This window comes from Mytilus edulis, chromosome 11, assembly GCF_963676685.1.
Source record: "Mytilus edulis chromosome 11, xbMytEdul2.2, whole genome shotgun sequence".
NCBI classification, from domain to species: domain Eukaryota; kingdom Metazoa; phylum Mollusca; class Bivalvia; order Mytilida; family Mytilidae; genus Mytilus; species Mytilus edulis.
In genome coordinates, this window is record NC_092354.1 from 16,651,178 (window position 1) to 16,678,959 (window position 27,782).

General features: G+C 33.1%; 1 protein-coding gene across 2 annotated transcripts in view; it reads right to left on the reverse strand.

Moving 5' to 3' along the window:
• Positions 1 to 27,051, reverse strand: part of LOC139495239 (protein dispatched homolog 1-like) — a 40,146-nt gene extending 13,095 nt beyond the window's left edge. The window contains exons 1-5 of one of the 2 annotated variants that reach the window (XM_071283488.1): positions 26,902 to 27,051; positions 15,576 to 15,731; positions 11,627 to 13,371; positions 3,157 to 3,381; positions 1,999 to 2,124 (exon numbers count right to left, since the gene is read on the reverse strand). In XM_071283488.1, the coding sequence (XP_071139589.1) occupies positions 1,999 to 2,124; positions 3,157 to 3,381; positions 11,627 to 13,371; positions 15,576 to 15,723 (2,244 nt within the window). In that variant the 5' untranslated portion in view covers positions 15,724 to 15,731; positions 26,902 to 27,051. Of the gene's footprint in view, positions 1 to 1,998; positions 2,125 to 3,156; positions 3,382 to 11,626; positions 13,372 to 15,575; positions 15,732 to 20,414; positions 20,669 to 26,901 lie in introns of those variants that run through there. The other variant, XM_071283487.1, reaches the window with a different exon arrangement.
• Positions 27,052 to 27,782: the final 731 nt, after the last annotated feature.

The following is a 27,782-nucleotide window of genomic DNA, read 5'->3' on the forward strand; positions in this document are numbered from 1 at the left end:
ATGCCAATGGGTCAACTCTGCATCCAAGTCACAATTTGTAAAAATGAAAACATTATAGGTCAAAGTATGGTGTTCAACACGGAATATTGGCTCAAACCGAACAGCACGCTATAAGAGGCTCCAAAACATTGCTATATTAAACCATTCAAACGGGAAAACCAACGGACTAATCTATAGAACAAACGAGAGACAAGAAACACTTATGAACAACATCAACAAATGACCACTACCATGACTACTGAACATCAGATTCTTATCTTTATTTCTCAACAAACCAAATTATATTGGTATAGATATGCACACAATAAATATAACATAATGTATATGTACAGACATACAAGAGTTATTTGAAAGCAAGAGAGAGTCAAATATCATAAATAATAGTATTCATTTTGAACTAAAATCAAGTACAAATGTACATGATTTACCCAGAAGAGCCTACATGCATATTGACTAGCCTTATTAATTTGCACAACCTGTTAAGATCAGTAAGATTTTTACTATTCATCAGTTCATTAAATAGATGTTACTGTCAAATTTAATATGAATATTCATCTATTTGAATATGAAAGGGTATTGACAATCAGTCTCTTTTTTCGACTGAAGAGAGTACAAATCTATATTCAATAATTATATGCAGGGGCAGTTCTCCTTTACCAATTTATGTTCTTTTCGAATGAAGACAAAACAAACTTATAGATATAAATGTCAGAAAAGAATAAGTATTCAAGTATTTATATAAAGGCAACAGAAGTATATCGATGTTCAAAAGTCAAAAATTGATTCAGAGAGAAGAAGTTATGCCTCAAACCACAACCGAGAAAAACGCATCAACTATAACAGGAAAGCAAAAGGAAAACAGAAACACTGATATAAAACCGACGTCGACATACATAGAAACGGACTGTTGGACATGCTTGATAACAACTGCCATATGACTGACTTGGTACGGGACATTTTAAGAAAAAGATGGTGGCAAACATCACATATTCCTAATGACAGATTGACAATAAATATTCGATGGTTTGAATTTGGTAGTGTAGTGATGACTCTAATATACGTATGTTAGATTATTTCGATTATAATTTCATAGATGCAGCATTGTCAGATTGCCTATCAATTTTCAATAATTTGAATATGTCAGAGTAGTCATAAGTCTGATAATCCAAATTAAAGACAAAATATATTCATATATGTTACTTTGTCATGTTGACTTTAAATATTCAGTAATTGAAATCTGTCAAAAAAGCAAAAATTCTAAATTTTCATATATTCATTTCATAAAATTTAAGGATCTTTATCAGTCAAATCTGAAATAAAATAATTTTAAATTCATAAATGGATTGATAATACAGTATTATCAATATGTTAGATTATATAGGGAAAATGAAAACGAGGGACAATGTCCTCAGAGATAATGCTTATGATATAATAAATTATTTTCAGTGCAAATAGGTTTTTGGTTTTTTTAATGTTAAAGGGTTTGTATGGTATCTTCTTTTTTGTATTCTTTTATTATTTTGGACGATCTTTATTTGTCATGTTTGTTTTGGCTGTCCTACAATTATATTGGCTGTTCTTGAATTATTTTTACAAAAATAAGGAAATGGGTTATCGAAAATTTGAATCATATAGTCCGTTTTTATGTATGTTAACGTGGTTTTTAAGCAGTTCAGTGTTTCTGGTGTTCCGTTGTTTTCATCTTATCGTTGATGTGTTTCTCTCGCTTTTGATTTGTGACCCGGGTTTGTTTTCGCGTAATCGATTTATGACTATTGAACAGCAGTTTAATACTATTGCCTTCATTTCTGATTGCCAGTGAGACGTCTATTCACTAGAGTCAAAACGATGTCGACTTAAGCAACTATAGGTCACCATACTGTCGTCAAACGAAGAGCACAATCCATACTGCATGGGCATCCATGTATACCTCTTACATTCTGTAAATCCCTCCTCTATCAGGATAACCTCGAGTTCTTCCATAAGTAATATACTTACTTGAAGAAATGTATCTAAATCCTTGGTAAAGCACGCCACCTCTAGCTGTCCTGTGGAGGAATCTGTTCGTATCTTGTACTCCTGTATTTCTGCTGCTGTCATGTTATACAATCTGTTACAGAACGTCTATAAAATAACCAAACAAAATTAGCATTATACTGGCACAAGTTTAAAAGAAATGATTTGCGTCATCATTATCTCTATCGCATATTGTCTCTTAATTGTCTCACTTTCAATGTTATTCTATTTCTCTTCCCTTCTCTTTAAAAAAAATATGACAATACACTGCATTCGTTCAGACATAGTTAATACTTTGTCAGTATGAGTTTATAATTTTTATTTATGCTCAGAAGACTGATTAAAAATGACTTCTGATTGACCAATTGATTTTGATCAAAATCAGTGTCATATACGTTATAGCAACGAAATTACATAGGCAAAAAGAGTATTTATAGTTCTAAAAAAGTGTGTTCGTTAAATCATATATTTAGTTACCATCAATGCCTGCGTATTAACCATTGGATCTAAATCATCGTCATATACGTTATTGCAACCACATTAAATAAGAAAAGTATGTTTATAATCTTATTTTCAGTGGGAACACAGACTTAGGTTGTTTGAGTGGAGAATGGAAATTATGATTTGTTAGTTAATATATTTCCAATCAATGCTGGTTAACCACTGAATTTGAATCAAAATCATCATTATATACGTTTATATTACCACGAAGCCATACAATCAAAAGTGTTTCTAAAGTTAACCAAGTGTGGACACAGACTTGTGTTGTCTGAGTGGCGAATTTTAATAGTAAGTTAAATTATATATTAACCATAAATGCCTGTGCTGATTAATCAACTGATTTGGATCAAAGTCATCGTCATATACATTATTGCTACGACATAATATAAAGACAAAATGAGGGTTATTTTATAGTTAAACAATTACGTGTGGACACAGACTTGTGTTGTCTGAAAGTCAAATTTTTATATTGACTTGGTAGTTAATTATACCTGATAATTAACCATTGATTTTGATCAAATCATCGTCATATACGTTATTACCACGACGTAATACAACAAAACAAAAAAGTGTTCAAAATTAATAAGTGTGGACACTGATAAGTGTTGTTTGATTTGCGATTTTTTTTGTAATATTTACCATCAATGCCTGCTGATTAGCCACTGAATTTGGATCAAAATCATCGTCATATACGTTATTGCCACCACATTGTATAGAAGAAAAGTGGCAGTGGCTACGATCCTTGTTCTTAAGTCCCCAGACCACGTGGATTTGGACGAGACTGTCGGCTGTGCTAACTAACATAGTATACTCCTGCGCGTATACGGCTTTGGAATAATGGTGGTCGTCTTGGAAAAGTTGTAACTGAAAGACAAATCACCACATAGTAAATGAACACAATAGCACAGAACATATGCAACTACAAATTAAGAGCCCACAAGGGACGGGTCATATAGAAAATACATGTATAAATAAAAAGAACATTGATAAGCATGCCAGATAGATAGAATTTTTGTTAACAATCATAATACAATTTTAGATTGTAATAGAGTTCTTAGTTTTTATTATATATTATTGTATAGTAATATAATATTTCCTACAGAAAGTAACCAAAAGTTAGCGTGCAATAAATTCTAATATTGCACTAGTGCAATAAATCTTCAAAATGCATGACGTCATTAACGACAAAATCTTAGTTTAAACCAATTTTTACTTTTAAATATTATATTGCAATACAATAAAAGGGTTATTGCATGAATATTGGGGAATATTGTCCCTCGTAGAACATATATTGCACTCGCAAGCTCGTGCAATATAAAATTCTACTCGGGACAATATTCCACAATATTCATGCAATAACCCTATAATATAGCTATAATATTAAAAATAAATCATATTGACTTTAAAGAATTTTCCAACAGCATCAAGGACCTAATTGTCTTTACAGCTTCATAAATAAATGATTTTTACCCAATTGTCCAGTAAAGCAAACTTAGGAATATTTTGGTAAACAAATTCAAAGAGAGTATCTCTTTCAGAGTAAATTTTTTTCAAATGAACTTAAAAAAATTGATCAAGCGTTTGTTAATAGATTGCTGTTGCCTTCAAATTTTTTCTTATGTGATCTGAGCCAATTCCAATTAAACGTAACCTTGTGAACTTTTCATCGTTGTACTGTTTGTTCTGTTTAGTGGCCTTTCAATTTCTATAGAATATACCAAGTATATTTCCGGAAATAATGCAATGTAGCTGTTTTCTTTGTATACCTATGGGCATAGACGTATGTTGATCATTCGTCTCAACTCGGCCGATTCCGTACCCTCATCTAAGGATAGAAGGAGAGTAGCGGATTCTACCGAGGATTGCCGAATGGTATGTTGATGTGTAATACTATCTTTTTCATTATTTATTTATACAGAAAGTCAGGTTTTCAAATTTCTCTTTTTCTACTAGCATATTAAATAATGCACGATCTAGCATGCAATTAAACACTGTGTGGGCCATTACGTCGAAAAACGAAATAAATCCTCAATACACGGTTGCCTATAATAAATATATACATGCGTGCAAAACGGTAAAACTTTTATTTTATATCCTGTGATATGATGAAAACATTTAAAAATTTTCAATATCGTATGAAAATAGTCAACAGATTAAATTACACTTTGTGTTATAAAAATATCTGTTTATTGTTTGATTAATTTTTAATATGGTATTATTCGAATTCGGTTTCAAATACAATCTAACATTGACCTTGTGAGTGATACAAACAGACAGAAAATCAGCCAAATTCTTCAAATAAAATAATTTTTGGTATCTCTTTCAAGTGAATTTACTTTGATGAATTGTGTAGGATGACTTATTCTTTCTCTTGAAATCATATCAATGTATGTAACGGACATATCATATAAAAACTTACAGCTATAATCAGATATGTTCATAATATAAATTTAATCATTACAAAAAATCATGAAATCCTACACTTTACCGAGACATTGAAATCAGATATACATAATGACATAAATCAATATACAGTGAAACCTGATAAAACCGAACCCTGAATAAACCGGAAACCTGTCTAATCCAAACTTGTTCTGAAGACCAATCATATCACATTGTATGCATTGTGAACCTGTTGAAACCGAATACCTGCAAAAACCGAACAAAATCTCAAGTCCCGAGAGGGTTCGGTTAAGTCAGGTTTTACTGTATAAGTAATCTACTATTAAATCTAGATACTTTTTAATATTATGCAAAATAGACTTAGAACTAGGGCATATTATGGATCGTTCAAATTTCCTTTAAAGATAACAGAGGACCATAACCCTTGAATGCAATAACAATTAGGCATTAAAGTACATTTTTTTATATATAAATAAGGCCGTTAGTTTTCTCGTTTGAATTGTTTTACATTGTCATATCGCTGCTTTTTATAGCTGACTCTGCGGTATGGGCTTTGCTCATTGTTGAAGGCCGTACAGTGACCTATATATATATATATAGTTGTTAATGTCTGTGCCATTTTGGTCTCTTGTGGACAATTGTCTCATCGGCAATCAAACCACATCTTCTTTTATATATATATATATATATAATATATTTTTTGATATTTTATCAAAAGCCTTCAATCCTTCTGGATATAAAGGTGTACTTTTTTATTAATTGTTATATATATCTATGTGCTTTTAAAGTAGATAGAGGAGTGCCACTACCATCCCCCTTTGAAGCTACACGTGTGGTTAATGCATAAACTCTCTACAAGTCCTCTGACTTATTGCCTTGGTACGCCCAGGTCCCATTTCAAAACATCGGATCCGAAACTGTGCATTTTAATTGGGAAACAGATATTTTCTATCAATTTACAAAGCCAAATCGAACTGACAGCACTGGAAGTGTTGTTAAACATATAAATGGTTCAAACAAAGGGGCGAATCAACGATTTATACTCATAAATCGACAATAAACTAACAACGCCATGGCTAAAAAAGAAAAGGTCAAACAGGCAAACAATAGTATAAAAAACACACGATAGAAAAACAAAGAGGAAGATTGTTCGTATATATTATATACTCCCACTATGTTCATTAATGTTTGACTGTCCTCACGTTTCCTGCTTCGTCTCTATTGGATAGTCTGATTGATATTTCTTCATTCGACAATCCTCGGTAGAATCCGCTACTCTCCATGAGGGTATACGGAATCGGACGAGTTGAGACGAATGGATATATCTTGAGCGAAGACAAAAAAGTCAGCTAGGGACAAACACTCTTTAGTCTAAAACACATCTTCTTATTATTTCAAAAGAAAGTGGATCAAATTCGCGGCTGTCAACCATTTGTCGCCAGGAAATTTAAATAACATGTTTACGTCATACTTTTAAACTGTTACTGATAAAACTCTTCCGTTATTCAGTTATTAATTTTTAAAAGTAGATATTTATTTAGGTACAAGACGGGTACTGACGTCGATTCTCGGTGGAGTCAATTGCGAACATATATTAAACAATATCGTCCTAGTTATATATATCTAATGTACTTTTGACAAGAACTTGTACATGGTTCAAGCAACGATGAGTTTCAGATCTATCATCAATAAAGTTCTAAATGGTTTGTGTTATGTCTATATTATATCAATTTTTCAAGCTGTCTGTGAGGATCTGATTTGCTGTCAACCATGATTGGTCATGAAGAAATTTAGATACCACGTTAAAGTACATTGTTTCGAACAAATGCTGACACAGCACTTTCTCCGTTTAGTAGTACTGTAATTAGCTAGATATATAAGAAGGTATTAAGGTATGTCTATATTATATCATTTTTTTAAGCTGTCTGTGTGGAACAAATTACTGTCATTGATTTTTAATGAAGAAAGTTTACGTCATTGTTTCAAACATTTACCATGTTTACTGACAAAACACTTCCATCATTCAGTAATTAGGTAGATATGCATTTAGGTACTAGACGAGTACTGACAGTGATGCTATGTGAAGTGAAATGCGAACGTATATATAATAACAACATTGTCTTTGTTATTATATATCTAATAAGCTTTTGACAAGAACTTCAATATGCTTCAATCATCAGCGAGTTCCATACCTATCTTTAATGAGGATCAAAATGGTTTGAACTATAAAAAAAAGATGTGGTATGATTGCCAATGAGACAAGTCTTCACAAGAGACCAAATAAAAGAGAAATTAACAACTATAGATCACTGTATGGCCTTCAATGTTGAGCAAAACACTTTGTCTATAATGATATCTATTTTAAGCTGCCTGTGTGACACTAATTTGCTGTCAACTATTGGTCACGAAGAAATTTAGATAACATGTTTAAACCATTGTTTCGATCAGTTGCTAACAGAACACTTCCTTCATACAGTAATTAATTAGATTTTCATTTAGGTATTTGACGGGTTCTGAGTTCGATGCTCTGTGAAGTCAAATACGAACGTATATCATAACAATAGTGTCCTTGTTATATATATTATCTAATGTACTTTTGACAAGAACTTCAATATGGTTCAATCAACGGCAAAATTTCAAATCCATCTTTAATGAGGGTCAACATGGTTTGAGCTATAAAAAAGATGTGGTATTGCCAATGAGACAACCCTTCACATGAGACCAAATAACACAGAAATTAACTACTATAGGTCACTGTACGGCCTTCAATATTGAGCAAAGCCCTATGTCTATATGATATTTATTTTTAAGATATCGGTGTGGAACTAATTTGCTGTCATCCATTTTTCACAAAGAAATTTAGATAACATGTTAAAGGCCATTGTTTCCAATATTTGCTGACACAGCAGTTTCCCCGTCTAGTAATTAGATAGATACCAGTATATAAGTAGGTATTAAGGTAAACTGGTACTGACGGTGATGCTTTCCCAAGTGAATATATCCAATTACCATATGATCGACTGTACTCTTGACAATGTCTTGACCTCAACAGGGTTCAATCACCAGTGAAAAGTTCATATATATCTTTAATACCAAATAAACATTATGCCAGTTCATATAATTATTTAAATTATAATCTATCCCTTAATTACACTATATATTCTTCTGTATTTTCTTCTATATTATTATTATGTATTCAACCAACATTTTACAAGTTTAACTATAGCTATATTTAACTTCAATTACACTAGGTTTGGATCTCATCTTTGTATACTGTGGGTTCATTATTATTCGTTTTTGGTGTTTTATATCCAGTGGCAAATATTTCATGCATATTGAGGACTTTGTTGATTAGTTTATATCCAGTGGCACATATTTCATACATTTTCAGGACTTGTTCGTGTTTTATATCCAGTGGCAAATGTTTCATACATACTAAGGACACTATCTATTATTTAATTTCCAGTGGCAAATATTTCAATTATAATCAGGACGTTAGCATCATGACAGAAAAAATGATTTAAGATTATAGAAACAGATAACAATTTTCGTGGGTTTCGTGGGTACAAGAGAACAACAAATTTAATTTCCAGTGGCAAATATTTCAATTATAATCAGGACGTTAGCATCATGACAGAAAAAATGATTTAAGATTATAGAAATAGATAACAATTTTCGTGGGTTTCGTGGGTACAAGAGAACAACAAATTTAATTTCCAGTGGCAAATATTTCAATTATAATCAGGACGTTAGCATCATGACATAAAAAATGATTTAAGATTATAGAAACAGATAACAATTTTCGTGGGTTTCGTGGGTACAAGAGAACAACAAATTTAATTTCCAGTGGCAAATATTTCAATTATAATCAGGACGGTAGCATCATGATAGAAAAAATGATTTAAGATTATAGAAACAGATAACAATTTTCGTGGGTTTGTTGGTAAAAGAGAACAACAAATTTAATTTCCAGTGGCAAATATTTCAATTATAATCAGGACGTTAGCATCATGATAGAAAAAATGATTTAAGATTATAGAAACAGATAACAATTTTCGTGGGTTTCGTGGGTACAAGAGAACAACAAATTTAATTTCCAGTGGCAAATATTTCAATTATAATCAGGACGTTAGCATCATGATAGAAAAAATGATTTAAGATTATAGAAACAGATAACAATTTTCGTGGGTTTCGTGGGTAAAAGAGAACAACAAATTTAAATATTCAACAAATAGCAACTTTTCTTTAGGCTTTGTATGCACAGATTGGAGGGGGAGGACAGGGGTAAGGGAGACAGGGAGAAAGGGGGTAGGAGAAAGGAGAAAGGGGGTGGGAGAAAGGAGAAAGGGGGTAGGAGAAAGGAGAGGAGGGCTGGGAGAAAGGAGAAAAAGTTGGAGAAAGGAGAAAAAATAAAATATCTCTCCTTTTAAAAAAATTTCTAATATTTCAAGAAAAAATATCTCAAAAGGAGATGTTTTATTCTAATGGGAGAAAGGAGAACGGGGGTAGGAGAAAGGAGAAGAGGAGTGGGAGAAGGTAGAGGGGTACCCCCTGTCCTTCCCCTCAGATTAGAAACCACGAAATCAAATATCCACGAAAACCCAAATTTTCCTCAATCCTCGAAAATTGATATCCAAGAAAATAAATGAATCCGAAGTATTCCTTTAAATTACTAAAAGATATTACGTAATACATGTATGGTTCGACTTGAAGTGTTCGAACTGTACATGGGGGTGTGGACGTGGTGTCTTAATTTCTATAATCTTAAATCATTTTTCTGTCATGATGCTTACGTCCTGATTTTAATTGAAATATTTGCCACTGGAAATCAAACAATAAACAGTGTCCTTAATATGTATGAAATATGTGCCACTGGATATAAACTAACAATATACATGAAATATTTGCCACTGGATATAAACTAACAATATACCTGAAATATTTGCCACTGGATATAAAACACCAAAAACGTCCGAATGTTCCGGTATATATGTACGGAATATGAATGAAATATTTGCCACTGGATATAAACCCCACACATCTATCTTACTATGTATGAAATATTTGCCACTGGATATCAACCAATTAACAAAGTTCAAGTATGTTTAAAATATTTGCCACTGGATATTAGCATTAAATATACAATGTACAAAATGTTTATACATAAAAAGCGTAAATTTGTCCTGTTTACTTTTAGTGTTACAAATTAAATGTCAAATTAGTTGAAGTATTCTCTATAAAAAAGATTAACAACAAAGGACATTTTAAGTTCCATGGACGATTTTTTTACTCATCTGATAAGATAGAATTTGGGAATTTTAATTACCTTTAATAACGTTATCTTTGTAAAAATCATATCCGCCCTCATGCCAACACCCAATAATGTATCTATAATTATTCATACCCAAATAAAAAATACTTTCCCTGACAAAACCGCAAGTTCTCTTTGAACGTACACCCTCTGACCTTCCGATTTTTGCTGGACAATAAGGAATTTCTTAATCAAAAAAGAGAAATGAACTGATTCTTGTACCCTCTGACCTTTTGATTTCTAGACAGTACGTAAATTCTTGATCAAAAACGGAAATAAGGTATTGGTTAATTTAAAATCGGAAGTCTGTCCTGTACTCAAGGTAAAGTAACGGGTCTCTTTTATTAATGAAATACCAGACTCGACATGAAACGTCAAGAAAAGAGTAGACGTTGATCGATTGTATGTACATGAAAAGTGCAGTACACGTAAGTCAGTGCACGCCAAGTGGCTAATTGCTTTCACGGTGCAATCTCTCGATCGTAAAACAAAATAACGTTTGTTCTCAATTTTATTTCACAAAAGTAGGGGGTACGAATTTTGTCCCACATTGACTTTTTTACGCTCGTACTTGTTCGTAAGATTTAAAACCCTAAATTACACAACAGATTTATTTAATTATTTTCCTAATATATTACAATAAGTTTGTGTGAACTCATTTGATACGCTATAATTAATATAAAGCGACCTTGACGAATACACATCAACATTGAGTTTATGCATTGGGGTGTTTAAAGATCTTAAAAGTTATAACGCACTTAGTTTAATTCAATGTTAAAAGTTGGTTATCGGCCATATCTCATAGTTTGCTTTGACCGGTCTTTAAAATTCCATACTAGATTTGATAACAGGCGCTTGGGTAATAGACCTTCTTTTCTAATATTTCTTTGTGTGTTTTTAAACTTTTCGAACATCTAAACTGTGTTGTTTATATAGATATAGGAAGATGTGATATATGAGTGCCAATGAGACTGGCAAACTCTCAATCCAAGTCACAATTTATAAAAGTAAACCAGTATATAAGTCAAGATACAGTCTTCAATAAGGGCTTATTTTCACTTATTTTATATGGTCTTGCTCTTATTCATACGATATTCTTCAGTTTATAAATTTTGACTCTCTTTCGAACCTGCTTTGTGAAAAGAAAAAAATAACGAGGGCCCTCATGGGGTTTTTGATTATGTGATTACTTGGCCGTTTTTTTAATGATTATTTGATTATTAAGCCAAATATTTCATGATTATTTGATTACCTAGGACTGTATTTTTAGTTTATGATTATTTGATTACTAAAGATAAGCAAATATTTAATGATTATGTGATTATATTGGCAAAAAAATGGTGATTATGTGATAACTAGGACCCCCCCCCCCCCATGAGGGGCCTCATTACTTACGTTTTCGTTGTCTGGTTCCAATGTAGAAGCATAATAACCAAACACACACACTGTTGCTATGAAAACCGGTAAGAGGGCAAATCGCGTCCATTTTGATGTTATAAATCGCCAGTAGTGATCTCTAAAAAATACCACTTGCTTTTTTTCCTTTTGTTTTGCTTTTGGAATGCAAGGAGAGTTCAGTTTTTGTTTTGTAGTCATAGGTTTGTTAATATCATTGTCGTATTCGGAAACGCTCCGACGTGTAGAGTATCCGTTTTCAATCTTACTTTTATCAGAAAGTTCCTTGGCTTTAATAGGACTCAATCGAGCCGACGGGCGAACAAAATCTCCTTTAATTGGGCTTGAAGGATCTTTAGTGTCATTTGACTGTACTGTATACACATTCTCAGGTACGACTTTGGACATCGAGTTTGTTCTTTGGTCATTTTCTATTTTGCAATTGTCTCCCTTTTTCCTGCATCGGCAGCAGGGCCAGGTCCAGTCCTCATATTTTATATGATAAACCATAACAACCGTTGGAAAGAAAATAATCACCGATAGATAATTATAGATAACCAAAATGGCGGCAAAAACACCAAACGACTTGGTGGCAAGTAAAGGGGATAAAGCACTAGCTGTGAAAGCGACGGCCGTTGTGATAGACGTTATTAACATGCTTTTACATGATTTGGAATATGCTTCTGTGAGACGATGTGCTAGTGAGGGATACGATGAAAATGCTGTTAACCGCCACGAGTCATAGAAAACAAACAAGTCGTCTGCTCCTATACCCAAGATTATAAATATCGCTAAAACATGAAAGAATCCTAGATACTCAAATCCTATTATACATCTGTATATCAAATTGGTCCCGGCAAAGCTCGTTAAAATACTCATAACAGCCAAACCGGAAACGAACAAGGAGCGCGTGTGGAATGTCATGAAACAGAATATGAAGAACATACTTCCAATAGCGAACATCATGTCTTTCATTGCTTGTTGAATTACGTCATAGAATAATAAGTTTGACGAAATATAATAAAAATCAAACTGTGAAATATCATCCAGAAGAGTTTCAAGCCTCGGTTTCATTGTTTTACCAAGCCATTCCCTGGCTGTATCTCGCATTAAAAGGCATTTTGTACTTCCGGATAAGGAACAGCCAATTGCAATTTGTGTCCTAGTTACCGAGAACGAGGCTGTTGTCGGGGTTATACTATAGCTATTTGGCAAGAAATACTCAAAATCTGCTTTCGTCAAATTATTGGTATATGCTTCATAAATAACACCAGCAATGTTGCTGAATGTCGGATCATTAAAAGTCGGGCTAACAGATGCAAAAGTTCCATCAAAATATCTAATCAGAGAAGTCGGATCTTTGCAGATTAAGGATGAATTTTTGGTATGACAAAATGAAGTACTATATCCATCCGATGCTATCAAATGTTCTTCAATATATTTGATAGTCTGTAAATTTGCTTTTGTCAAAATGTTTCCGCCATCCGCATCAAAAAATAGTTCGATATTTGAAAACGAATATGAGAGTCCTCTTTCGTACGTAGGGTACCCTGTATCTGTGAGTGATCTGGTTATACTGTTATCAAATTTGTGTTTGTCTCTATACGCATAGTCTCTTACTCTGTACGGTATGTCATAGAGTTCCATAGGTAAAACTTCAAAGTTTGTCGGAAACAAATCATAGTTGACACCGAACAGAATCCCAGTTATAACGACCGGAAACAACTGTAGAATAAGCGTCACAACTGCAAAATAAAGAAACAGTCGTCATTAATTATTGCTTGGCTGGGGGATCCTTTGTTTCTTTACTTTGTATTTTTCTCTTTTAATTTATTGTTTAAGAACTAGGGAATAAACTAGAAAGACTATCAAATTAATACATGTGCAAAAAAGAATTCCTAAATTTGTTGTTGTTGGTGGTGTTGTTGGTGGTGTGGTGGTGGTGGTGTTGTTTGTGTTGGTGGTTTTTTTGTTGTTGTTGTTGATGGTGGTGGTGGTGGTGGTGGTGGTGTTTGAATTTGTGTTGGTGTTGCTGTGTGTTGTGGTGTTGTTTGTGGCGATGGTGGTGTTGATGATGATGTTGTTGATGATGTTGTTGGTAGTGGTGTTGTTTGGGGTGATGTTGATAGTGTTTTTGATGGTGTTGTTTGTGTTGTTGGTAGTTGTGTTGGTAGTTTTGTTGGTATGTTGGTGATGGTGGTGTTGTTTGTGGTGGTGTTTGTGTTGTTGTTGGTGGTGGTGGTGGTGATGGTGGTAGTGTTTGTGTTGTTGGTGTTGTTTGTGAAAGTGTTGTTAATGATGGTGGTGGGGGTGGTGGTGGTGGTGGTGGTGGTGGTGGTGGTGTTTGTGTTGTAGGTGGTGGTGTTGTTGATGGTGTTGTTTGTTGAGTTGTTGTTGTGTCAACGATTCTTTTCTATTTATAGTTTAGCAACTCTTTATTACCTATTTTTTATTTTCCACTCATCATTCTCTCTTCGGAGTTCCAGACCCGCATTTACCAGCAGCAAAAAAAGCATTTACAAAAACGTGATTGAGATATATTGACCAAGCGGAAATTATTTCATCAGAACTTTGTCAATTTACGAGGATCCGAATGGGTTTGGATGGATAATGAGCAAAAAGTGTAAAATAAAGGAGAAAAGATAAATAAAAGAGAGAAAAAACAGGCCAAATATATTAATGAATTGAGAATAGAGGATTTCTTCATTTATAATAATGAACAGCGAATTATGTGTTAAATAATAAAGAATAGAGATAAAAATGAATATAGGTCCCCCATCCAGACCCTTAATCTTTTTACCACGTGAACATGTTCATTTGTTCTATGTTGTAATTAATTCCTTCCGTATACTGACTGTTAAATTGCTGAGAATTACGTCAAAAGAAGAACCAAAATCAAGTAATAATTGATCTCACCCACGCGCATGAATTTAACCTTTACACTGCGTCATCCGGAGTTAATACCGATATTGATTTTCTTCAGTTCTAACAGCTTCTTGATGGATTCTTTGAAATTTGAGACACTAATTTCCATTATTTCTAGTCTTGATTAAGGAAATACGCTATAAACAATATACCAGTGCGCCTAACTGTTATAAATATCGCGGGTTGAAGGATTAAATACATGTAAACTACCTTACATGAAAAAGAGATCCTAGGTTCGTGATACTTAACAAAAGGACATTAGGGGCTTTAGTGGCCGAATGTTTCAAGAAGCTCTTTTACAGTGATGACTAGCTTGTCAACTCTGAAAGGGCGAAGTGTAATAGACTTAAATACTCCAATCTTGATGGTGAATAATTGGGGCCCAAGAAGATCTCCAAAAGACCGTCACACTTCAATCATAACTACTGTCTATCCAAATATAAAAAAAAATAGATGTGGTATGATTGCCAACGAGACAATTCTCCACAAGGGACCAAAATGACACAGAAATTAACAACTATAGGTCACCGTTCGGCCTTCAACAATGAGCAAAGCCCATACCGCATAGTCAGCGTAAAAAGGTCCCGAATTGACAATGTAAAACAATTCAAGCGAGAACACTAACGGCCTTATTTATGTACAAAAAATGAGAGCTAAACAAATATGTAACACATAAACAAACGACAACAACTGAATTACAGGCTCCTGACTTGTGACAGACACATACATACATAATATGGCGGGGTTAAACATGTTAGCGGAATCCCAACCCAAACGCGGCTCTTATTAAAATATATTGATAACTGGCTTCCTTACTGCGCTTAAAAGGAAATATTGTATCTGAAGGTTTTACATATAAAATGGTATACCATCATTAGATGTGATACAATCAGGAACTTTAGGGATATTAGTTATATCTTTATGTTCTCTTTTTTTTAGAATTTAGGAGATGATGGCAGTTTTAGTCTTTTGTCGTAAAATGTTTCCCTAATCTTAGATATTTTGATTATAAACTAATACCTACAGAACATGAGATAAGGACGTGTTGCCACCCATCTGCAGTAGAAAAACGGCTTCCGGTTTCTTCGTTCTTGTTGTAATTTTTCCGCATCATGTGTTAAAGCCTCATCACTGTTCGACCAAGCCGGTTTAGAAGTTTCGTCACTGGCCATTTCTTTTTCTGTAAAAGAAATATTTGATTGATTGATAATTGGTTGATTGATTTGTTGATAGATTGATTTATTGACGTTGAGTGACAAATATTTCAAACATGTTTAGAACGAGAAAAAAATACCAAGTAGCATGTAGGTTCTAAGAGTACAATGGATAACCATATGCCCATGGGCCATGGGATAACAGTATTATAGGAAATCGTTTTTGTCTATTTTTGAGGAAGGGGAATTCGTCAGGTATTTTGTTAATTTTTAATGATGTTATATATAGCGTCTCTGTACCTCTGTACTAGTGATGAGAATAAAGATATATACTAGGCAAAAAAAGAAACGTTACATTGGTTTTTCATTTGAAAATATCACATATATTTATTTGAAATATTTTCATGATTAAAACTAGTAACCTGAATGATTTATCTATCAAATTTACTCATTTATAAAAATATCGGAATGACTCAAGTGCAGGTTGCAAATCATTTTAATGTCTCTAAAATGACTTGCAAGTCTTAGACTCGTCTTAGAGATACTGGCACAACAAATTGTCGCCCCCATCTCCGGAATCGATTTGTAAACGCGTCACAAACTGCACGACAAACCCACGGAAGACATAACAACAGAATATCTGCTCAAACAGTTCGTAACCGATTGCGTCAAGTTGGTCTAAGAGCTCGTCGTCCGTTGAAGGGACCAATCCTTACGCAGCGTCACAGGATGGCGCGACTTCAATGGACACGGGTACGGATTCGATGGAATAGGCAAACATGGAGACAGACTCTTTTTACCGATGAATCTAAATTCAACTTGAAATTTAGCGACGGCAGAACCAGGGTCTACCGGAGACGCAATGAACGATTTTCTGATGCGTGCGTGCAGGAAACAGATCGGTTTGGTGGTGGCGGAATCATGGTATATGGGGTGGAATTACCTACCAGGAACGCACCGAGCTCAAAATCATCGTTGGTAACCTAAATGCAACAAGGTATAGGGACGAAATTCTGGCTCCAGTTGTTCTCCCGTTTCTCCGAAGACTTCGTTTTAACCACGTTTTTCAGCAGGAAAACGCCCGTTGTCACGTGGCACACATTTCGATGACCTTTTTGGAGAATAACCATATTCGTGTGTTGACTTGGCCAGCAATGTCTCCAGATTTATCACCAATTGAACATCTTTGGGACGAACTTGGACGACTTATCAGAAATAGCGAAAATCCACCGGAAACGCTAGCCCAGCTCCGAACAGCACTTTTCGGGGAATGGAACAACATCCCTCAAGATTTTATTCGACGTCTTATTGATTCCATGCGACGGAGGTGTCAGGCGGTCATAAATGCAAGAGGTGGTCATACAAGGTATTGCCATGTTAACCCGAATTCTGTACTCGTCCTGTTAAAATTGTCCGACAATGTGCAATATTATTTTCAATAAAAAAAACTTGTTATTGTTCTCTTCAAAATCATGTTAGCTAACTATTCCATTAAATTATTGTTATCAATTTTTTGTTATATAAAAATTAAATGATCTTATAAGCATGTAACGTTTCTTTTTTTGCCTAGTATATATAGATAACTGATCCTGTAATAGTATATTCTTGATTTCCTATTAATTTTTAATTACTACTACATGCATGTACTCGAGTCTCGAGTACAAGTCCTTCTGTCTTATAAACGTATACATTGATTTGTTCATAATGACAAAAGCTCGTTAAATATTAATATCCATATATCGAACTAGAAGTTGCACATTAGCTTTACAGGATGACGTAAATGCAACGTGTTTGCATCAAATTTATATAGTGAAACATCCTGCATGAATTTTCAAGTTTGTCATAAATTTAAAATTAAGAATTGATTAGATAGAGTAATTGTTATTTGTTCAAATTGGACGGGGAAATTGGAATTTACGATCTGAGATCACGAATAGAACAAAACTAACACATACATTTTGTTTTGTTAGAAACAGATAATTTGAATTCTAAATGAACTGGGAGTAAGAAACTGATACGAGCTTACAATGAACAGAGATGCATAATTCATTATGATTAAGTCACTGTCGTATTTGTTACGTGGGAAATTGAGGAACTGGATGGTTGGGTATTCATTTCTGTATATTTGTTTTTATTTTAGTTTAAACATATTTATTTATAGTGGATTAGGAAACAAGTTATTGATTGCAACTTGTATATTATTCACTTTCCACTTTGAGGGTGCGAGTGCTGCCTTGTAGCGGCATTAGCCTGCTCTTTTTCGAAATCTACAAGGGTGTCTTTTACATGCAAGAGATATGGCTCTCTCTTAACATAGGTCAGCCATTTATCGTGCCCTCCCGACGGACTATCATCGTTTCCTCAAGACCATACTCGCTAACGGTGTCAAGGGAGAGCCGAAAATTTCCTGAAATTTTCCTCCCTTGAACCGGTATCGAGCCAGGAACCTTTGTGTTAGTAGTCCGTTGCACTAACCACTACACTACAGCTCTCTAAACGTGGGAAATTGAGGGTCTGGATGGTTGGGTATTGATTTATGTATTTTTTTTTTAATTTTATGGGCTGTTTCTCTGATATGTATAGTTTGGCATATATACTCTGTTGATATGATAGTTCTATATATTTTAGCCCCAATTATTCTCTTTTATTTAATTGTCCAATTTTTCTCTATTCTTGTCCAAATTTTTACTATTTTTTATTTTTGTCCAAATTTTCACACTTATTAATTTTTGCTAAAATCACAAATGAAACAAAATTAACACATACATTTTTTTTTTTGTAAAAAACAGATCATTTGAATTCTAAATGAACTGGGAGTAAGAAACTGGTACGAGCTTACAATGAACAGAGCTGCATAATTCATTATGATTAAGTCACTGTCGTATTTGTTACGTGGGAAATTGAGGGACTGGCTGGCTGGGTATTCATTTCTATATATCTTTTTTTCATGTTTATTTTATAGTCTGTTTATAAAGAGTGTGCCACCTTCTCTGCACTTATGAATACATGCATTAACTTTAAGAGGTTTCCACAGATGCCTAAACAATTATTTATTTTTATTTTATAAACAGAATCAAGACCCTTTATTGCTTCAATGTAACAGATACTGCATTTCAACAGAACAAATTGTATTTCATGTGAACTTGAAATAATTTAGTTCATATAGTAATAACTGAACTACATGTTGCTGCAAATACTATACTTTAAATCTTACATCGAATGGCGTCTCTAACCAAAATGAAGTATGTTCTATTCATTAATCTTAATGGAGCTACCATTTGATTTTTATGGGGGGGGGGGGCTAGGATGAAAAATTTTGTCCTGCATTTTTTTTAGCTGTAATCTCTGTCCTGCCTTTTTATTTTTCACTCTGTTCGGACCTGCCTTTTTTTTCTAGTTTATCGTGACTTTTTTTTACCTAAATTGTCGTCCTGACTTTTTTTTTTGCAAGTGTCTCATCCTGCCTTTTTTTTTTACTCAAAACTCCTGTCCTGCCTATTTTTTTCAAATTTCATCCTAGCCCTCCATAAAAATCAAATGGTAGCTCCCTTATTGTCGTTCTTGTACATTTTTTGGTTTTAATACTCAAAAATTGCTAATATCTGTCAAAATAAAAAGTTCTATCAATGATTTTTGAGGAGGCAGTGTTATCTTTGATTTTTTTTATATGAGAGTGTTATTTTTGATATTTGTAAGACATATTTTGAGTGATTTTTAGGGAGACATTGTAATCAATTGTTTCGGAGGGGGGGCATTTTTATCAATTATTTTAGGGAGACAACGTTTTAGGTAATTTTAAGGGAGACATTTTCATCATTGATTTCGGAGAAGACAATATTTTTCAATGATTAAAGTTGGTGACAGTACAAGTGTTATCAATGTTTTTTTGGGGGACTGTAAATTCAATTTAAATAGAAAAACCAATGCTGTTTAAAATTATTTTGTGTCGCTTTTGACTTTTTTATACAATATACCAGATGCTAGACCATAAGAGGCACAGCTTCTGTCTGTGTCCTTTCTATGCTCGCTTTTTTACTTCTGTACATATCACTACCGTTATTCAATATTGTACTGTACTATTCATTTTGATTTACGGAAGGAAAACATGTACGACTGTGCAAAAAATAAACATTTTAACCACAAAAGAGTTTTTAAAAACCCTAAATCTCACCACAAATACATTAGTTTCTTGTAGTACATTACGTTCTTAATTTTGTATCTATATACATCTATAAGTTGTCCCTTATAAGACTAAAATCTGTACTAGTGTCCTTTATTCTAAAAATGTGCCCCTGGCCTTAAATTTTAGGTAGAACAATTGTCATTATAGTGTGGTCATCTGTCAGATATTTATCATTTATGAGGGGGAGGACAGGGGTAAGGGAGACAGGGAGAAAGGGGGTAGGAGAAAGGAGAAAGGAGAAAAAATAAAATATCTCTCCTTTTAAAAAATGATCTAATATTTCAAGAAAAAATATCTCAAAGGAGATGTTTTATTCTAATGGGAGAAAGGAGAACGGGGTATGAGAAAGGAGAAGAGGGATGGGAGAAGGGAGAAGGATACCCCCCTGTCCTCCCCCTCATTTATCTTTAGCATATTTTCATAATCAATACTATGAACATAATTAAATAGGCCTACCTTCTTTTAACCGTGTATTCATTATTAAACCACAAATATTTTTGAACGGATTATAGACATAAATACTCACAAAATTAAAATATATCCGCTATGGTATTGTAATATGTCCCTGTACACACATACACACATTATTTGTAAAACAACACTAATAAACAAATCCTTAAATGACTTGCAATTTTTTTTTCTTTCATTGAAAAAAAACTACTTTCACATTTTTAGTTCCTTATTTAAATGTATAGTAAAAATACATTCGCTAATAAATTTTGTTTTATATAGCCCTGTAATGGGTATATCGGTATCTCTGTTCTGGTTGGTTGAATTCATTCGTTCTTTTACGTAATTTAAAGTTTTTAAAATATGAGGGTCTGTATTTGGGTTTCTTTATTTCTGAGTTCTTTAATTGATTTTTGTCTTTTTTCTCTACTTTTTATATTGTTTTGATCATTACTCTGTTATTCTTTATAATTAGCAACCCACTACTATCTATTTGTTTCAACATAAAATCAACCCATTATATTCTCTATTTTTTAATTGTTTTGCTCAAATCCTTCTATATTTTTTTTCATGTTTTAGCAACCCTTTATATATTGTATATTCACTATATATATTAAGCCCCCCCTTCCAACTCATTATTTTCCCCCATTTCATTTATCCCCCCCCCCCTTTCCATTATTCTCGTTTCTGTATATTTAAGCACCCCATTATTTTCTATTCTTTATATTTTAACCCCTCATGATTCTCTATTCTTTTTTATACAATATTCTCTTTTCTTTTTTTTGTCCTATTTTATATTCGTTACGTTTTCGGTCCATTTTCCGTAGATTTTTTCCAAGTTTTCTCTGTTCTGTAAACCCCATCGCGACCCTCAAGTATTAGTTCAAATGTACCCCGGCTTGATGACAAAGGGTTTTGTTATAAAGATAGCTGGTATTGTTTGTAATCAGAGCATTTAATGTGTAAAAAAAAACAGTTACGTGTGTCTGTGTAAATTTCATTTATCCAAATGTTATTGTTATTGTCGTAAAATTGCAGGTAAACTGCTACTAGTAATAGACATTGTCCAGAAAAGATTATTAACGCCAGATTCGGTGTCGATATATAACAATGTTCTGGAATTATTAATATCAGAAATTTCTTTCTGTTATTACTTATTGATGAGCAAGTTTATATTTATGATCTATTATAGCGGAAAATCATTTTAGACAGCAACCATTTGATTTTCTGGGGGGGGGGGGGGGGGGGGGCTATTCTGGACAAATTTTTTTCTTTCAATTTTAGCATTACATATAGTGGCAGCTGAGGGTGAAACAAACAATTTTTTTTTCTCAGAATCAAAAAAAAATTATTTTTTTCTCCAAAAACTGGAAACAAACTTTTTTTCCAAAAAAAACCATAGCCCCCCCAGAAAATCAAATGGTTGCTGCCTTAGAGAAACATGATATCTGCGGAATAACATGTGATGTGCGGTTTAAGTCAATGGGGCGGTTAGGGGACAAAAAGTCATAGGACAAAAAGTCACAAGTATATTGTAGAACAAAAGGTCACAGGACTGGAAGTCATAGAACAATAGGTCACAAGACAGAAAGTCACAAAAGTCACAAATTATTTGTTTTAATATATGAGAGAGAGTTCTGAAATCATTTCTTTTTGTTACATGTATTTATTTTACAGTTTAACTTAATAAAATTGTCCATCTTTAGATTTGTCAAATTTTTATAATATAAAGGGTCTATTTTGGTACCATGGAGCCATTTAGTACTAAGCCACTCTAACATTATTTTTTTAGGATTAATTATGTTTCCAAAGTTGTTTTTAGAAAATTAATAGAATTATTTCAAACAATAAGTGTTTTCTTATCCTAAGAAAATAATCTCAAATCTGAATTGTGACTTTTTGTCGTGTGACTTTTGTCCGGCACATTTTGTCTTTTAAATTTTGTCCTGTGGCTTTTTGTCTTACTTACCAATAATACAACTGCTAACGTAAATGTGTTCATCATATTAAAAAGAAGACTCATTGGACATTTTGTTATTCACATTGAAGTGTTGTCATTTATCAACAAAAAGGTGTTCTAGGAAATTTGAGATAATGATATTCCGGTTTTATTAAAAAAAAAGTGATTGCTGTTTTGTTTAAACTAGAGACAATATATATAAAAAATATTTATTAATTTACATCTATGTCAACTCAGATATGATAAGATTAAATATAACAAACAATGCTTTAATAGAAGTCCATTTCGCTCAAATATTATTTTTGAAAGGTTCATGTATATCGCCAATATGCGGAATTCATTTTGCGCTATTTATACCTGTACTCATAATGATCATACCAAAAAAATTCATAGATAAAATTAGATAATCATACCAAGGATTTGTATAGTAAGAATTCTAACTATAATAATCCTTGGTCATACCTTGAAAAATGTCTATAATTCATGTGCTATTTATAACTATTGTTGCTTAAATATCATCAAATGAAAGGTGAATTAATTTTCCATTAAAAAAATATCATATGATCGGTGGTTTTTTTTTTAATCGAGGTGAATCATCTCGTAAAGTCTAAGATTTTTTTTCATAGAGTTAATTTTTAACAATAAAGATGAGGACTTCGTGTTGGTGAATGGTATTGTTAGAGGCATTGTGATTATTGGTTGTGAAGCTTCAGCATTTTTTAATGCAGAAAATGTCATTGATTTTTCTTTTCTTAATATCCAGTGGCGAATATTTCATGCATTCTCAAGACGAGGTTGCAGAGGATGTATTAGCAGACGAAACATTTTTGTTTCAGATAAGGGTGAAGGTTTGGTATCATTAAAACGTTTAAACCCGCTGCAGTCGTATGCACCTGTCCTAAGTCAGAAATCTGATGTTCAGTAGTCGTTTGTTGATGTGGTTCATAAGTGTTTCTCATTTCTCGGTTTTTTATATAGATCAGACCGTTGGTTTTCCCGTTTGAATGGTTTTACACTACTAGTAATTTTTTGGGGCCCATTATAGTTTGCTGTTCGGTTAGAGGCAATGCACCGTGTTGATGACCTTACCTTGACCTATAAGGGTTAACTTTTATAAATTTTGACTTGGATGGAGAGTTGTCTCATTGGCACTCATACCGTGTTATTCCAGTGGTAATACGTTACAGAATATTTCTTCCCCTTGGAACTTTTATCATGGTCTATAACAAGCAGGTTTTCAAAGAACAAAATAGTAGAATAATGATAGATAGGAGAGGGTCTGGGTGGGGTTGACAGAATAGTAAATAATGGGCCAAATTTACAGAAAAATCAACAAAATTAAAGAATAGTGGAAAATAGAATAAAACAATTAATATATTTTTTCTGTCTATGAAGAAATAACATAAAATATTTGGTGCACACTGAATAACGCGCGTAGCGGGTTATTTAACAGTGTGCATCACATTTTTTTATGTTATTTCGAATAGACAGAAAAAATATTACAGTCATTTCTTATAATTTAATTCTAAATTCCATTTTAAACCGTAGAAAACCTTGAAAAAACGTTGATGACGTCACGGTCACATGACTGAATAATGTCTATGGTCTGATAACAAAATAACGTCAGCCAATCAGAAGACGCGTTACATCCAAAATTAAATTATTAATTAATAGAGAATAAATGGGTGTTTAGTATAAAGAATAGAGAATAATGGGCAAAAAATATAGGGAATACAGAAAAAATTACCTAAAATATGAACGAATGCAGAAATGATGTACCCCTTATACGGGCCCTCATAGAAAATTATATTTATTTATGTACTGCACTATGGAACAAAACATATTGGTGATAAATGTCCTCATATTTCAGATCTTTACTTTATATTTTCGATATTTTAATATTACTAATATTTAATTTAATATAGGAAGATTATGACATCAAACAGTAACTATGATGGATAAATTTAGTAAATCTATTAAGCGTATCAAGAAAGGTGTATGTGCTCCTGGCTAAGATCGTATCTCACGATACCGGTTCTGACGACACTATCGTTATACAAAAACAAATATAAATCGTATACAATTATTTATGTACTCTTAATATAATATATGTAGTGCAAGTACCTATATCAATATATGACCATTGAAGGACTACAACATTTGTACATTGGGATTTTATATGTCTTTTCATCAAAATACGGTAATATGAAGAGACATTTTTTTAAAGTATACTCTGGGGACTGTCTTTTGACCATAATTAAAGGGGCACTAGCTACGAGATATATAAAAAATCAAAAGTATGATTTGTTTTTGTTCAATCGAAAATGGAAGTGATATAGTGAAATAATAATTCACCTTTGAGCAGCCAAAATGGTTCAATTTGTCATATAAGACAAAATAACATTGATAATGAATTATTCACTTGCAAGTGAATAATTCGACCTCGTTGAATCCTTATTCATATGAACTTCAATTTAACCCCTTCACTAGAGATGGACAACGCATGCATTGTACGTGTACTGGTTATTCTAAAGGATATATTCAATATAGGTCAATGTCAGAAAAATATCAACTTTTTTGTATGAGGCTGAGAAACTGGGAAGGGCGAGGTTCTACCGATCCCTTCTCCAGTTTTTCGCCGAGTACACAAAAGTTGATATTTTTCTGACATTGACCTGATATTGTTTTTATACTGCAACGTAAATTAATACATTGATAGCTTTTTCAATCCTTACACAAATGTCAAACTTATCTTCATCCCTTAATGGACCCCTGATTGTGGAGAAAGTGCTCCATGCTAAAATTGACATTATACAAAATATAACTATGTTACTATATTTAGGAAATAAACACAGCTAGTTGCAGTATAAGGGAACAGTCATAATTTACCAGCTGGGGGTTGGGTAATTTTTTGGGGGTCAAAATATTTTTGATGATCATTTTTTTTTGGGGGGGGGGGGTCAAAAACATGTTCCAATATCAAATGGGGGGTCAATTTTTTTCAAACAGTATTTTCAACAACTGCAAAATTTTATGTTCTCCTTAAAAATAAATACTGACATCTGATTAGTATCAGATAAGTGTGATACAATCAAGCCATTATCTTTGCCTAATGCTACATTTAATCTGAATGTCTCACCCTTTTAATACATAATAGAGTATGGAATAGTGACCTATTCCAGCTGCCCATTCCTACAGATCAATAACATAGTTATGATATTGACTTTACAATGTTTAAGCAATTTGTTTATCAACACAGTCTTATTTTAATTAAAGATGGATAGAGAAAAGAAGGAAAATGCTAAAATATTTCAACGTAAGATTTATAGAGAAAAACGATCTTTAAAAAGAAAACGTCAAACAAAATATTGTGAAAAAAATATTCGGATTTCTCTTCAAACATGCTCTACAATTTTGGAAAATCGACAAAAATCAAATGGATACATGTATGAAGCACATACTCCAAGTTTGATTTTCGTTCTCTGCTGTCATTATTTATTATTTATGCATTGAATATTGTCTAACATAGAAATAACCTTTCTTGCAATTGTTGAAATTTTGGGGTTTATTTTGGGGCAGGTGTTTGGAAACAACCCCTAGATGACTCCCTAAACCCCCTACCCCCAAAATCAACTGGTCCCGCTTATCTACAGAATGAATACAAAAGAAATAGATTTATAACAGCATGTGTTAATAATTATAAATTAACTGTTAACAAATTTTTGAAATACTAAGGCTTTTTTTCTCAGGAATAAATTACCTTAGTTGAACTTTTAGGAATTTTTGGTCCTCAATGCTCTTCAACTTCGTACACTTTTGGGCTTTTTTAACATTTTTTGATTCGAGCGTCACTGATGAGTCTTTTGTAGACGAAACACGCGTCTGGCGTAAATATAAAATTTTAATCCTGGTATTTTTGATGCCGGAGCTTATTTACAAGGAAATATGACGTGGTTTATGATTTTTACAACCCACCAAATGAGGAACTGTTCCCCAAATGAGTAACAACCCCTCATTTGAGTAATCATATGGTAGTGCTAAAGAACAAAATTTTCTTAACTGAGTCTTTTTTTTCTAAAAATGGCACATGTTCATGAAAAATGCAGCAAATTTTCCAAAAGCTGAGTATCCCTATCTTGATTGACCGAGAAGATACAAGCCTATGAAAAATTCGAAAATTTGATTATTTTCAAGGCTTTGTGACGGGATTGCTTCCCTTAGAAAAACTTAGTAGAGACTTAGTCAGCCGTAAGCGGTTGAGCTAAGGAAGTACTTAGTCGGTTTGCACGCTGCCTTGTAACACAGAGGTACCGGATTCGAGTCCCGGTGGAGACAAGCAATTTTGTAATGGAAATTCGTGCTCTCCGGTTACAGCTTCTTACTTTTTAAAACCCATAAATAAAAATAAAGTTCTTTTGTAGAAGTTGTTCCATTTTCTATAAATTTGTGCCATTTTACCAAAATACCCATTCTTAGAAAATTTTAGTTTTTAGTACTATATGAGGGGTTGTTACTCATTTGGGGAACTGTTCCTCATTTGGCGGGTTGTGCCCAACCTGTTTAAGACACATTCACCCTAAAATATCAAAATATCTCACATTACCTTATGACTTGTCCTCATATACACAATCCTAGTTTTTACGCAATGTTATTCAATTTCAACATGATAACAATATCCAATACTGATAGAAATGAACATTATATGTAAGCTATTAAAGATTTATGTATGTATAACTTCATAACATTGCTTATAATGAGTAACATTAATGAAAAAGATTATTGGAAATCTATTCCAAAACTCAACCAATCAGATCACGACTTTTTGAACTGTATTTGTTTTTACCGGTAATCTTGATGGTTGCAATTTATTTACGTTCCTGGTTATTTTTAATAACTAATTCTTTTTAAGTTCAATTTTAGGGGGAAAATCAAACAATATATTTTTTTTAAATCAATGTCCGTCTGAAAGTATGACAGAATATTCTGCCATGTCATTCTTGTAAGAATCGATTATTGTGGTACTACACTGTTATAGATTCTATACGTATAAAGCTATTGTAATGGAATAGAACTAAAATGAAATCTTATTTCCATTGGCAAAATTATTCTGGAATATTATTTCCATGCTCTGGAAGAGTTAAGCCTATATGCTGGAATATTATTTCTTGTGAGCAGCAATCCTCTATCAAGGACATCATGATAGGAAATACAAGCCCGAGGATACCATATGCTGCGTATGCAGGCGGTGCTGGACTGTTGCTACATAGAAATGGAATGTTCACAATTGAGAAGCTGAAATCATATCTTTTGTCTTAAAGTTATGTTTTCAACCGACCCTCATTGTCAATTAACAGTCGACAAAAACATAAAGACAACGAAACAATCCAAGAGACTATAAAACAACTCATCATAGATGAGGGCCCTCATGGGGTTTTTGATTATGTGATTACTTGGCCGTTTTTTTAATAATTATTTGATTATTAA